The following is a 15787-nucleotide window of genomic DNA, read 5'->3' on the forward strand; positions in this document are numbered from 1 at the left end:
AAAAATACTTTTCAATCATTCCCCAACAGTAGTGACTCCTACTGTGAGTAGGAAATGATATGATAAAATATATCTTTAGTCAGTTCTTCTAAACAACAAGAAAAGTAAATTAAGGGAGTATCAACACCTTAAAAATAAAATCAACTTACCACTGACTTCATAAGACACTTGAGAATGATCTTTTATTTTCCAATATCAGAATAAAAACTGTACACATTCTAAAATTTATCTGTATTTCTTTTATATTAGGGCTTTATCCTCTGTAAGGATATTTATGTCATATTAAAATTTAAAACATGTACTATTCCTTTGACTAAGACCATTCCCATGTGTTTTTATTGCTTAGCATACAGAGGTTTATTTCCCTAAACTGCTTTCACAGTCACTTTGTCATCAGTAGTAAACAAAAGAAAGAGACAGGAAAACTGAAGCACAATAACCTTACAAAATATGAATCCACCACTTCACCTAACTGCTTTGATTCCATAAAGTATAATTTATACCAACTAATTATACAGCTTTTGTACTTAAATGATGAAGTAACTATAAGCCATCCATCCTTTCTTGAAGCTTATTTTAAGAATTGGAAACATGCCACAACTGTCCTTTTGGCTAGCTCAAAATGGTCTGATACTTGATGCATTAAGGCTTAGCCCATTAGCTTCAAGGATGAATGTACTGAGTTGTCTTTTTACTTATCAAACGTAGCTGAGAAAGGCCACCAGTTGCCTTCTGAACCGCCAGTTCCCTTCTGAATCAAGATGCATGCCTACAGATAAACAGCTTTTATCCACTCTTCTCTGTTCAAAGGCAATGTTTTGTTATATCAATTTTTTATTTAATTACTTAAACATTGTTACTATGATATGAAAAGTGCATTCTGCTTTATTCTTTGCTTTATTTTTTCTGGCTTTGGCATGAATCAAGTTTTGCAATTAAACAGGTATTTCAATATGTACAAACAAATTCTGTCAGTTCATCAGTACACCAGTACATCTGGGTGATGAATGGATTGGGAGCATCCCTGCAGAGAAGAACTTGGGGGTGTTGGTGGATGAAAAGCTCAATATGAGCCAAAAATGTGCAGTTGCAGGCCAGAAGGCAAGCTATATCCTGAGCTGCATAAAAACACGTGTAAATAGCATGTCAAGGAATGATTTTCCCCCTCTACTCTGCCCAGGTGAGACCCCAGCACAAGAGAGACATGGACCTATTGGAGCAGGTCCAGAGTGGGACCACGAAGATCATTAGAGGCCTGGAGCATCTCTTCTATGAAGAGGCACTGAGAGAGTTGGGGTTGTTTAGCTGAGATAAAAGAAGGCTCTGAGAAGACCTTATCACATCCTTCCAATACGTAAAGGAGGCCTACAGGAAAGACGGGGAGAGACTCTTTAGCAGGGAGTGTAGTGATGGTTTTAAACTGAAAGAGGATAGATTCAGATTTGATATAAGGAAAAAATTCTTCATTTTGAGGGTGGTGAGGAATTGGAACAGGTTGCCCAGAGAGACTGTGGATGCCCCATCCCTGGAAGTGTTCAAGGCCAGGTCAGGTAAGACCTTGAACTAGTGCCACAGGGGTTGGAACTAGTTGATCTTTAAGGCCCTTTCCAACTCAAATGATTCTGTGATTCTATGATTCTGTACCTCTATGACATGATTTTACCATCATTAATGAAACATGCACAGTAATACAGAAAAGTCAGTGTGCCTAATGAGGAGTCAGGCAAGACATATATAAAATACTTCTTGAAACAAATTTCTATGAATAAAATCATTGAAATACATTTTTTCTTGTAGTTACCAAGAAAATATCAATTTTTGAAGTCTCTCAGCTTTCTGAAATGTGGGCCAATAGATACCTGCAGGTCAAACAACTCTGACAGAAAGATATAGTATGTAGAGGTTTCCCCTTTGTTACACAAGCATCTCATTACTGTGAGACATGCAAGGTGGGAGCTCCCCACTGAATATGTTCAAAAGCACAGGTTCTAAATAAAAAATTCCATGTTCAGCAGGATAGTTAGTGAGAGGTGTTTCATCACTGGAAGCTGATATCCTATCCGAGCCTGCCTGTCTTCTTAAAGGACCCTCGATGAGATGAAGGTGTTCCATGATGCTTTTTTTTTTTCCAAGATTGTAATATATTACTTATCAGTGCAGCTACTTCAAAGTATTAATAATATATGTTCTCCCACTTCTGATGTGAAATCTTTTCAGCTTACCTGAGTTCAGAAAATAAATGCAAACTTCATTCTGTGATAATGAATATCTTCTTATTCGATAAGGTATTCTATGGCATTACCTATTTGGTATAAGCACTTTGTGAAACAGTGAAGCAGTCCTGATGAGATGCAAAAAAATTTAGCCAGTAGCAATCAGTGTTAATGGACCTTCTGCCCCCTTTCTAAGCCTGCACTTGGACTTTCTGGCTTTGTTGACCAGTGATGAAAAATGTGATACTGGAGGTCTCAATTCCCACTATGAACAGTGAGATCTGTAGGTCTGGTTAGGCCTGAACTTGAGAACTTGCGATCTACATGGACCTGACAGTAAAGTCATATTTTTCACATAAATTAAAATTCTGCATCAGTATCCTTTTAGCTCAAGCAAATAACAAACTAAATTTCCTGGCAGGTAGTTACTTTTAATCACTGCAATGTTTTCAAAAAGCAAAACTAAAAATCACGTTTACTATATTAGAAATAAAATTTATAGACAGCTTTTTTTTTTTTTAATTATTGTTTTTGTCTAGCTGCAATTAGCCATGAGTCTTTGTAAATTTCAGGCACACTATACACAATCTAACGTACCAAGTGGGACGGGCTAAGTAAATCACCGTTGATCAGGATTTTTGCTTTCACTGCTCTGATTAAGAAGCAGTCCTTAGTTTATATGAGAATATAAATGTCGATAACACGTCTGAAAAAAAAGAAAATGTTTCAGGTAACTGTCTGCCTTAATCAAAGTTGTTCCAGTACAATGGAGTCCCCACACTGACATTTCAGCCTGTAAGCCATGCTAAACATTTATTACCTTCAATATCAACATGAACCTCCTTTATTATTCTCTTCTGTTTTGTTGAGAGTCACTGCTATAATTCAGCTTCTGCGATACTTGATATAATAGAAAGAAAAGATTTTAAACCTTATTAGTGTGCAAAGCAGAGGACAAGCTTGGTCTCCTGTGTGGTTTTTTTGGCTCCTTCATAGCAACAATTGGACAAAGACATCACAGCTACAGTGCACGCATGAAATGAGATCTCAAGCCTACCTTCTTCAAAGAGGAAGATGTATTCCACAATTCCTGTTTCATGAAAACTGACATATGTGAGGCTTGTGTGGTTTTTCAAAACATGGTACTAGATGAAGACATACAATGAAGTAGAAAATGACTAAAGCCCCTGATAGCAAAGGAAGTCAAATATACAACTGAAAATCAGACACAGGAAAGAACATTGGGCCCAAGGAACCTGCCAATGTGCTGATTTTTTTCCACTTCCAGGAAGATGTATTATTTCCTCTTGTGCCTGTGATACCTTTCCAGCGGCTGGGGGTTGAGCTGAAAGGAGGAGACAGATTGCAGCGGTAGGTGGTCTACCAACCACTGAGGATAAGGACAGTGGGAACATTATTTCAAAGAGACCCTCTGATGATCTGCTTGTGGACCAGAGCTGGAGCACCTCACAAGTGTTATGACAGGATGTGAGAATACACAAGAAGTCAACAGTGGCTGTAGTCCATGTGAGTTATGGCAAAATAAGGTAAGTCTGGACTGAGGTTTTGGGGCGAAATTTAGGCTGGGAGGCAAAAAGCTAAAGTTAAGGGTATCCAGAGTAACATAGTGTGAAACTGTCTCATTATATACAGTCAGGGAAAGAAAAGTGGAAAGGCAAAGCTTTAATGCCTAGCTGCGACAAAGGTGGAAGGAGCAAGGATTCATATTATCAGAAAGTAAAGACACTTGCTAAAGAATGGGTGCCTGTAAAGGTTGTAAGATCATTTCATCCACAGGAAAAACAGGCTTCATAAAGTTTAAAAACTTTCCTATGGCCATTGTGATTCTAGCTTAAACATTTAAGAAATTTACAGGTGCAGAAAAACACACAGTTGAAAAAAAAAAAAAGCTAAAGCACGTTGTTCAGATAAAGGGTGAAGTCACCCGAATTCTGCATTCTGCACTAAAGAATGCTACAGAAGATTATAGTAGTCAAGCAGAAAATGCAGAAACAGTAGAACAAACAAAATCCAATTTAGGGTACAGTAAAGAGGAGAAAAAAAAATACAATATAAAGACATAGGCTTAGAATGGGAACTAGTACGTGTAGCTTTAATGCCTAATGCTAAACAAAAGTATCAGCATAATATGCATGCTAGAAATCTGAAGGAAAGAGGGAGATCAGTCAGGCAGTGTAGTAGCAAGGAGCAAACTATGCAGGAAAGGCAAAATAGACCTTATCAGTGGAGGAATGGTAGCTGTTAAAGGAAGTTCTACATCAAATAAGACTTAAAGAAGATAACATTATTACCACTAGCTAGTCAGCAGAATTTCTGTAGTTCATCTAAATTTTGCAGCAAACACAATGAGTTTAAATTCAATATCTGTGCAGGAGCAATAAGAGCCAAAATTACATGATAGTTGTCCCCAGTTAAATAAAATAAAGGGGGGTGATAAATAAAACTGAGGGATATTGCTGCAAAAAATCTGAATGGGAGAGCAGAGAGAGTTAAATCACTGCAGGTGGCGTGGATGCTATTTAGGGACAACATTTTGAAGACCTACAGCAAATGCACAACGCCTATTAAAAAGCATGTCAGTAAGGATAAATAACATAGCTAATAAAATGAAGAACACATCTTTCAAAGAAATGAAGTTGTGTCTCAGGGAGGACAATAGAAAGAGCCATAAAATCTTCTTCATCTATAAAAACAGAACAAAGAAGACCATAAATGAGTTTGAATAAATCTCTGGAAAACAAGCTAATAATAATTGTCTTTTAAAGACAACTGAAAGCAAAAGCCTGAGAGGAACTGTGTAAAGCCAGCCTAAAGTCAAGATACAGAAGAAGCACTCAGAGAAGATAAGATCATGAGTGTAAAACTTACTACACTTTGTGTGTGTGTGTGTGTTTGTTGTGTGTTTGTGTTTAGTGTAGAAAAGCTGGGGAATTTTTCTATCCTGGAAATCTTCTTTAGGGGAGATTCATGAGAGAAGGTTAGATTAGCTACAGATGCACACAACGGACAAATCATTGGGATTCGCTGCTATATGCCCAAGAGCCTGAAGGATGAAATAAGTGAACTATTATGATGGGTAATATCTTGCTTCAAACCACTGTGGCACATGAAGACTTGGAGGTGCTAACATAACACTGACTTTTCAGTGTTCAGAAGTCTTTTTTATTCAAGGATTTTCAGGGAGTGCTAGAGAATGAAAGATGGATATGCCTGACATGCGCAGGGCAATACAGTATGACCAGAATTAATGGACTCATGGATAATAACCCCTACTGAAGAAAACTCAACACAGCTGTTCTAAATAAAGGTCATGTTTTGCAACATTCTGAATTATTTGAAGAGGTCAACATGCAGCTACATGCAGGTGGGGATGCAGGTAGGGATGGATTCAAAGGAAATGAGAGAAAGCTGTTGTGGAATATATGTTTAATCTGTGGAACTCACTAGCATAGAATGTTGTGGACTGTGAAATTTTACATGAGTTACAAAGCAACTGGGCAACTTGATGTAAAAAAAAAATCCATTGAGGGTTGTTAAATACAATAAATACCTTGAGAACTGTGTGCAGTTTGGGGCACACAGTATGAAAAGGACATAAAACTATTAGAGAGTGTCCAGATGAGGGCCACAAAGATGTTGAAGGGTCTGGAGGGGAAGACGTACGAAGAGCTGCTGAAATCCCTTGGTTTGTTTGGCCCCGAGCAGAGCAGGCTGAGGGGAGGCCTCATGGCGGCCTGCAGCTCCCTCACGAGGGGAGCGGAGGGGCAGGCGCTGAGCTCTGCTCTCTGGGGACAGCGACAGGACCCGAGGGAACGGCATGGAGCTGGGACAGGGGAGGGTCAGGCTGGGTGTTAGGGAAAGGCTCTGCACCCAGAGGGTGGTTGGGCACTGGGACAGGCTCCCCCAGGGATGTGGTCACAGCACTGAGCCTGACAGGGTTCAAGAAGTGTTTGGACAATGGTCTCAGACACAGAGTCTGATTTTTGGGTGGTCCTGCATGGAGCCAGGGGTTGGACTCAATGATCTGTGTGGTCCCTTCCAACTTGCGGCATTCTATGGTTTTGTGATTCTAAGACATCATCTAGACTAAAACCGTTAGTAACTGAGGAAATTTTCTGGATTATTATTACGTGTTTGGTCTGTTCTTATGTATATCCTCCAGATGTCATCGTAAGAGACTGAAGACAGGGACATATGGACCTTAGTCTTAGCATGGTCATTCTTCCATTCCTGCAGAAATGCAGTATATTTTCATAACGAGGGAAGGAAGGAGAAGAACTTTATTTTATATGAAAGAAAACTGAAGTTTTGAATATGGTTTGGTACCTAGGAAGCATCTGTAATACATGAAATGGGATAACAATTCATGTGCAAGAAAAAAGCTACAAATTAAAAAGCATCCTTGATCTTACTGTAAATTCATGCTAATGTTCTAACATTATTGCAACAACTTTTTGGAGCTAATTGTTTTGGTATAGTTATCAAAGTTTATGCTTGATTAGTGTCTGCATTTCAAAGATACAGAACATACAAAACTTCAGTGAATTGAAGGAGAGCAGTAAGTGACAATCCTTTTGCTAATTACACACAGACTACGAAACTTTAAATTAGCATATTTCTGAAAAGCCTCATTTAAAGTAATTGATATGAAATGCTATAAATTGCTATGGAAGATTGCTGTTTTGAGGGTATAAGTATTTTCAAGGACAGACATAATCTTCTGGGCCAAGACATATGAAAAATCTGTACTTGTTTATCATAATGCTTAGCATGAGGCAGTTCTGCTCTGTCTTTTGCACCTGGAGGTGTCAGGTTATAACCTTCTGTCATTTGAAGGGGATCATCCAGTTTCCCTTAACAAAATATTACTTCCCAAATCTCTTTTAAAGTGTAAATGAAATGAACTCTCAGACTGACTCTGATCCTACGGAACGATGATATATTTCCTTTTAAACATTAAAAACTGATACTCTCAAGTGTAACTTTGTATTATTTTTAAAAAAACAACAGTATATTCTGATTTTTTTCATCACATACTTTTCTTCTTCCTGGATCTCGAGTCCCTATCTAAAGGATTTTTCACATTAATACTTTCACTCATGCTTATTTTGAAAATTAATGCATTTGGAATACAACATACTCTTAGGAAATCGGGGTGGGTTGTCATTGACATCCGTGAGAGTTATGTTTACAGTGGTGGTACCCGCCAGTCCTCCCAGCTGTCCTCCCATGTCCTTGGCTTGGATGAGAACTTGATATTGTTCTTTCACTTCTCTGTCCATATTTGGCAAAGCTGTTCTTATTACACCTAAGAAATGGGAAAGAGAAAGAACAAGTAAACAAATGACTGTGATTGTAACCTATTAGATTTTAATATTGGATCTCTTAGACCAGGAATGTCTCTCTTCATAAAGGGTTGATAGGAGAACAGTTCACAATGAAATACGCAAGTCACTTGGGCATTTCAAAGGTGTACTCCTAACCTATTCAAACCATTCAAAATGACTGCTGTGCCATTTTGAGCAGGACATAAATGGCTGACAGAGCATAGTGCATTTTTGCTAGGGTTGTGAATGGTGTGAGTGTAGATTCGCCACAACAGGACCAAAGAACGCTGTATTGTGCAGCGTAGGGTTGTGTAGGAAGAGATGCCAACGTATTTCAGAGCCTACATCTTCCATTGTTTCAAACCAGTCACCTGCCATCACAGTCAAGCTACTCTAGGCCAAGAAAATATTCCTTCTGTACAAAAAGACATCTTCATTAGAAGATTCTCCTTTTTCTTGAGGAAGCCTTCTTGATACAGCACATAGATGCAGTGAAAACTTTCAGACTTTCCTTAAAGAAATTTAATCAAAATATCATAGGAAGGAACTACTTAGATGACTCTTAATCTTTCGTGACTTTGGACAGCTGGTGGCTCAATACATATGCCATAGTATCCCTCCTGATATGTTAAGAAAGTATAAAAGAAAAGGAAGAATTATATAGAGAAAAAGGTAATACTGATCATATGATTACCTTATGAGGTTGTGAAAATTCTGGGGCACTTGAGTCTTCCTCTTAAAACCAAATGTGTACCAGTATTTTGTATTTTTTGTCAAAAATTTTTAAGTGCATATTACATTGCAAAATACTATAAATTTAGCAATAGTCTTCAGAAAATGTCTAGGTTCAGATTGGTACAGGTAGCATGTGCAATTAAAAACATATTAATTGGAAGCATTCTCCTCCTCTAAATTATTATTATTTTAGAAAACACTATTTTCTAGTATTATCTTGTTTCATTTTAAAAGCATTTTTCCCCCCGGTGTTATAATGGATCTTGAATGCTAAGAAACAAACTTGACACCTCATTCTTATTTTTCTGTCAACTGACTGCTGCTATGTTAACAAGTAAGAATAGGAAATGCCATCTTATAATATTTGTTCAGAGCCTAAAAATAACTTTGACCCAAATCTACTCTTTATGGAACTTGTTACAAACTCCTATTAAATTGAATTGTATAACAATTTCCATTCTCTTCACTTGTAACTCTGATTATGTTAATAACAACAGTTAATAATAACTACTATTTTCCACCTCAGCATGGCATTTACTGTACTGCATACATCTAGAATATGACTAGCAAATACTTAATAATTAGATACAACAACTCTATACTTTTGAGCTTTAGAAAACAATCAGTAGTTTTCATTGTTTTGTTTGAGAAAGAAATCTTGAGTTGTAAAACTCCAAACTAAAAACTTGTTCATATACGTATTTGTAAAATTTGAGCAGCATACTGAAAAACTTAGTGGTATCATAATAGGCATCATGAATATAGCAGAACCATTAAGAATTCATGTGGAAAGTGCTATTAATAAAAAATCTTTTTGTAGATAAGATGAACATTATTATGTATCCTCTTGAATCTCTTTATTAATATTTTTTGTATTGTGGAGAGTGTACATTCCACAGTATTTTACAACATCCCTGGTATGCTCTGCTAAGGAGCCTAGAACTGTGAGAATTAGACTTTCCTTGTTATACTAGCAAAACAGAATAACAGCAAATGGAAAACATTGAAAATGGGCAGATAGTGTGTTGTGAGCAGGAGATGAAGGTTGCCTGACTTTTATACAAGTTTTAGATGCAGATGAGTGGTTTTCTCAGTCTGAAATATTCCTGAGGATCTTCAGAAAATGAAGAATTGACTATCATTCTTGCAGTAAAGTTCCCAGTCACTCACTATTTATTCCTGTCTGGCAGTATAAAGGTATTCAATATTTTTTCTGTAAGAAGTCTTTATCTCCAGAAAAAAAAAACAACGAGAATAATTGTTATGTCTAACAGTTCATAGGCAATTTTCCCTTCTCTACCTACTGTATTTCAAAATCATATTAAAAAAAAAAAAAAAAGAAGCTATTTCTACCAAAATCATCAGCTAATATAGATTGGATAAAGATGATTTAAAGTTATGTAACCACAACAAAAGAGAAAAATAAAATGGAAATGAAATCCATAGGAAAGAAAAGACTACAGACTTTGGTATTCCAACTTCAGCTTCACAAAGAATAACTAAACATTGAACTAAAGGGTTATTCTAATGTAGAAGTGACATGTGAAGAACACATGACAGTGTTTTAAATGTTTTTAAATCCTTCCATCTTAAGATTTTACAGTAAAGACCATTCAGCTACAGAACTGACTTTTACTTTCTTTCTTGGAAAAATCATTATCAAATCCACAGAAAAACTGCTTCTCAATGTAGCTGCTGAAGACTGAAAATAATAAGCATGTTACCTCAGCCAGAAGATAATACTCTGCAAAGTTACTGAGCCATAATTCAACAAAAGATGATTCACTTATGTGGAAAAAAAAAAAAAAAAACAGGTTTTGTGAATAACCTCTTGAATAACTATTAATGATAATAGTCCTACTGAAACCAGTTTGGATTTCAGGAATGTAACTGAGGTCAGAATATGGACCAGAATGAACAAGCCTAAGACAGAATTGCAGACATCCATAAGAATATTGACCTTATAAACACATCGGAAAATTGCATGGAAGGAAGGTTGGGAAAAAGATGTTTGAGTAACAGAACAGAAAGTACAGAAGAAAGATTGCCTGAAGAGAAGTGTTTTATGTTAAAGAAACCTCACAGTTTCTTTAAATATCAGGTGAGCAATCTCATAGCATTGGAAAGTAACCCCCACGTATAAGATTTGAGGCCTCAAAATATGCCACTCCAACAGCTCCTCTCCAGCAGGGACTGTAATGCATTTAACCTTCCTGCAAGAGCAATAAAAACTACCTCTCCCACTTTCACATAGTTGTGCTTACCTTCAGCAGAGCACTGCAGAAAATGAGGTCAATAAAACAAATGAGTAAAAAGGCAGCTGTGACATTCAGTCCCATAAAGGTTAGAGACTATTTCTAGATTAATATCAGAATAAATTATCTATCAAGAATGACTTGAGACTGGAGTACATGTAAAGTCATGTGCATGCCAAACACAATCTTAATTTCACATTTAAAAAATTGGTCAGCATTTTGACCATTACCACTGTGCAATGAGATCTTGAAGTAGTACAAATTTCTACAAATTTATCAGTTTTTGTGTGGTACTAGCTAAAAAGTAAACAATGTTTGGAACTGTTTGGAAAGGAATAAAGAACAAAAGAGAAATCATTAAACCATTTTAGACATCAATATGAGTTGCCTTTTTGAACACCGTGTACACATTCTCGTCCTTTGATTTTGAAAAGGATAGAGAAGAACTGGGGAAAGCCCAGAGGAAGCGGAGAATCAATGTGACGGAATGGATTCTGTTTAAAGAATTCTTCATTCTGGAAAAGAGACACCTAGGGGAGAATACAGTATGGGTTATGGAGTCACGGGGAACTTCAAAATAATAAATAAGAATTAACTGTTCACTGTCTCTTGCAATGTAAGAAGTGCATTACAACATAAGGAGAATGTATGAAACCAGTTAAGAGGTGTCTGGTTTCAAAGACACATCAGGAGCTGTTTTTTTTCATTCAAAAAAACATTTTCTGTGGATTTTCTAGATGCTGGGTGTGCAGATATGATGCACTTGGACAAGTTAACTCTACTGGAAAGTAAACAAGTTATGGAGGAGGATTCCTTTCAGAATTTTCAGTTACATGGACACTGCTAATCACCCAGGATTTCTTGAAGGAGAAATTGATGGCGACTACAAGAGTAGTCAGAGGATGCCCTACTAAATTCTTGCCTCCCATGAGCTAAGCAGCCCATCGCTTATGTTAACATGATACAGGGCAGGATCGACCTTTGATCTGGCCAAGTATGCATGTTCTTATGTTCTTTAAATAATTACAAGGGATTGTCTGAAAATTGTCACTAGAATGTGACAGATGGCAAAGAAAAGCCAACAACAGCAATCAAAAAATTGTTTATCCATTTGCCAGCAGTTCTGAGTTTGGTCTGACGTTTTGTACCAAATGGCTTTCTTCCCCTATCCTGTCAAAAACACTTAAGGCAGGTTTCTGGTGGTAAGATTTTGTAATAAGAACTACTGTATTGTCTCCCCAGTTATAAAATAAAGAGTTCAAAATGTCTGAGAATCCATATAGCTGCCCAAGACTTCTGGATTTTAGAGCAAGTTATTAAGCAGTATCCTGTGCATTATTATCCACTTACTGTTTACCTCTACAGTAATTATTAGAGCCAGAGGTAATTCTCATATCATAACATTTCTAATAAGATGGGTATTAATAGCCGCGGAAACACTGTGTTTGTATAATGATCTTGGGCTAGTTGGCTGCAGACTATAACCTCTGGTCCACTCACTGTTCACTGCTGAGTAATAGATGAGAGCACATGATAAAGCCATTTAAAGTGCCACGGGGGTAGAAAAAGTTCTTTCTTAATAAGCATTACTTTTTTTCTTGGGAGACTTCTACTAGAACTCCAATTGTGGCTTTCAGTGAAGGTCTTTCTCACCAGTGAATATGTTTTCATTCTTTACAAGACAGAAATGAAAAAAAAAGATAAGTATAAAGGTAAATACTTTTCCCTCCCCCAAGACACTTGACCAAGTCACATTTCAGTTTTAAAAGTAAAGTTGCTGACTGCAAATTGCAACACAATCTCCTGCTAAATGGAGCATGTGACAAAGGAATGTGCCTGTTGAGATGCACTAATGGCCTGATGTGGCTCTCACCTCCAAGCTATTGATTGATCAGGGAGAAAGGCTCTTTAACACACAATCTGACATTTGAGTACAACTTCACTGGAAGGAGAAACTGTATTTGCTGAAAGCGGCATATGGACAACTACCCCTGTAACACATTCAGGATGACACAGGTGCAGCATTCACCATGTAGGTTATTGGTTCCTTAACTGCTAAATGTAGAAACAAGAATGGCATTTAAAAATATAAGACAAGATATCTAATTAACAGGTCTACCAAGCTCTCAAATATTTTGGTCTATTTAAAAGTATTATCCTTTTCTGCTCACACATCCAGTAATCCCAGACAAACATACTATGCCCCAGGAAAAAGGCATGCAGGAGATGATTTAGCTTTTCCACAGCCTCAAATTAGTTCTATACAGTAAAACAATAATTTCTAGAGAATTCCTGGCTGTAACTTTAGCAAGTAAAAATGGTGATAAAAAAAAGGAATGAAGACCTGAGATACAAAACTGAATCATCAGGAAAAAATAAATAAATTAGAACGCATGCAGCAGATAAAGCTTTAGCTATAAAGAAATGTTAAAGCATCAGAAAAAAAAATGTTTGATGTATACATCATTTTGACCTCAGTACCAGGGAAGCTCATGGAGCAGATTATCTTGAGTGTCATCACGCGGCACTTGAAGGGTAACCAGGCGATCAGGCCCAGTCAGCATGGGTTTATGAAAGGCAGGTCCTGCTTGACGAGCCTGATCTTCTATGACAAAGTGACACGCTTAGTGGATGAGGGAAAGGCTGTGGATGTGGTCTACCTTGACTTCAGTAAGGCTTTTGACACCATTTCCCACAACATTCTCCTCAAGAAACTGGCTGCTCTTGGCTTGGACTGGCGTACGCTTTGTTGGGTTAAAAACTGGCTGGATAGCCGGGCCCAAAGAGTTGTGGTGAATGGAGTCAAATCCAGTTGGAGGCCGGTCACTAGTGGAGTCCCCCAGGGCTCAGTGCTGGGGACGGTCCTCTTTAATATCTTTATCGATGACCTGGATGAGGGGATTGAGTGCACCCTCAGTAAGTTTGCAGATGACACCAAGTTAGGTGCGTGTGTCGATCTGCTTGAGGGCAGGAAGGCTCTGCAGGAGGATCTGGATAGGCTGGACCGATGGGCTGAGGTCAACTGTATGAAGTTCAACAAGGCCAAGTGCTGGGTCCTGCACCTGGGGCGTAACAACGCCAAGCAGCGCTACAGGCTGGGAGATGAGTGGTTGGAAAGCTGCCTGGCAGAGAAGGACCTGGGAGTACTGGTTGATAGTCGGCTGAATATGAGCCAGCAGCGTGCTCAGGTGGCCAAGAAGGCCAACAGCATCCTGGCTTGCATAAGAAGCAGTGTGGCCAGCAGGTCTAGGGAAGTGATTGTCCCCCTGTACTCGGCTCTGCTGAGACCGCACCTCGAGTACTATGTTCAGTCAGTTTTGGGCCCCTAGCTACAAGAGGGACATGGAGGTGCTCGAGAGAGTCCAGAGAAGGGCAACGAAGCTGGTGAGGGGTCTGGAGAACAACTCTTACGAGGAGTGGCTGAGGGAGATGGGATTGTTCAGCCTGGAGAAGAGGAGGCTTAGGGGTGACCTTATCGCTCTCTATAGGTACCTTAAAGGAGGCTGTAGCGAGGTGAGGGTTGGTCTATTCTCCCACGTGCCTGGTGACAGGACAAGGGGGAATGGGCTAAAGTTGTGCCAGGGGAGGTTTAGGTTGGATATTAGGAAGAACTTCTTTACTGAAAGGGTTGTTAGGCATTGGAATGGGCTGCCCAGGGAAGTGGTTGAATCACCATCCCTGGAGGTCTTTAAGAGACGTTTAGATGTAGAGCTTAGCGATATGGTTTAGTGGAGGACTTGTTACTGTTAGGTCAGAGGTTGGACTAGGTGATCTTGGAGGTCTCTTCCAACCTAGACAATTCTGTGATTCTGTGATTCTGTGATACATATTTTAGATATTCCAGAATTAGTTGGAGGAGGGTGTTTCTTTTGATTCTACAACAGATTGCAGTCCGTTCAAAAACAGTCAATAATGAAAACGAAATTATGTGCAAAATTACTCCACTGGCTTTTGGCCATATCGGCACTGAACATTTTATTCACTAATATTGCCCACATGAATTGAAATCCAAAGTTTAAATCTTCCATTGTTGCCAATAAGCCATTTACCTGTCTTCGGATCAATGGAGAAGTAGGGTTGCCCCTGAAGAATGCTGTAGACCACTCTAGCACTGTTTCCATAGGTGGGATCATCAGCATCTGTTGCCTTGACTTGAAGCACATATGCACCTAAAACGAAATATAGGTAATCAAACTTTCAGTATAGCAGAGTGGGAGGGGATATTTCTGACACATTAGCCCTGTTGCTGACAGAATGTGTTCTAATTATTGTTCCACAGGAAACAAAGTAAGAATAAAACAGGAAGTTGTTCAGTTCCATGCTAATATCCATCTAGTTAAAAAAATGAGGCAAAATTGAAAGGAGAAGAAGCCAAGTATCAGAAGATATTTATAATCAATTTATGATGCATATATTATTTACAAAACATTTTTACCTAACACATACAAGATGAGACCTGGGAAAGCAGAATATTGGATTTTGAAAAGCAGTGTGCCCCACAATTTTTTGAAATGATCAACATACCTTCAGATGTCTGCAGAGTCAGCTGTGCAAGTAAAATATGTGATTTGTCTTTGGAACAAATGTTTGTTCAAATGAATTTGCCAGTGAACAAATCTCTAAGAGCCTTAAAATGAATAAATGAATAAATAAATAAATAAATAAAAAACCTGTAATGCAGTCTCCTAAAGGTTAACTCTGCAGTGGTAGAATTCACAGTCACATTGCAGAATGTAAACAGGTATTTGGTTCAGTCAGTTGTCTTTGAAATCTGGAGTTCAGTTTTCTTGTCTTTCCAATACAACTCAGTAAGAAACAAAAGCACCATGGAGGCAGAACCTCCCCTGCATTGCATTGATGCATTATGTTCAGTCACGGTTATAGACCATGCCTAGTGGAATAATTTGCTTTATACTCTGACTTAGAGGGGACTCATGCCATAGAGAAAAAGAAATGCACATGAAGACAGAAAACTCGCTGCAAGTGGCAATTGTCCTACGGAAATTTCTTGTCCCTCCTGCTGGTTGCTAAGCAATTTCCCTGGGTTTCCCCACTGCCCCGTAATGAAAATAGTGTTCCAACGATATTCTTCAGCAAAATAAATAGCTATATATATATGTATATATATGCTTTCCATTCAGCTTTGAAGAATGTTTTCTTATAAACAACTGTGCAAATGAAAGTTGGATTTTTTTTGTGAGTAAGAGGTAAAATGGCCTACCTAAGAAACAAAATA

General features: G+C 38.2%; 2 protein-coding genes across 26 annotated transcripts in view; one reads left to right on the forward strand and one right to left on the reverse strand.

The window, feature by feature from the left end:
- The window catches only part of LOC308189761 (uncharacterized protein), a 595077-nt gene extending 587711 nt beyond the window's left edge, over window positions 1–7366 (forward strand). For all 3 annotated transcript variants that reach the window (XR_013946580.1, XR_013946581.1, XR_013946582.1), the window contains one exon: window positions 3210–7366. The gene's annotated coding sequence lies outside the window, so the exon portion shown is untranslated. The remainder of the gene's footprint in view (window positions 1–3209) is intronic.
- Window positions 1–15787, reverse strand: part of CDH12 (cadherin 12) — a 573314-nt gene that overhangs the window by 60705 nt on the left and 496822 nt on the right. For all 23 annotated transcript variants that reach the window (XM_080580164.1, XM_080580163.1, XM_080580177.1 and 20 more), the window contains 2 exons: window positions 14601–14720; window positions 7375–7542 (listed from right to left, as the gene is read on the reverse strand). In XM_080580164.1, coding sequence (XP_080436290.1) covers window positions 7375–7542; window positions 14601–14720 — 288 coding nt within the window. The remainder of the gene's footprint in view (window positions 1–7374; window positions 7543–14600; window positions 14721–15787) is intronic.

The sequence above is a fragment of the Anser brachyrhynchus genome (assembly GCF_964034855.1).
Source record: "Anser brachyrhynchus genome assembly, chromosome: 2".
NCBI classification, from domain to species: Eukaryota; Metazoa; Chordata; class Aves; order Anseriformes; family Anatidae; genus Anser; species Anser brachyrhynchus.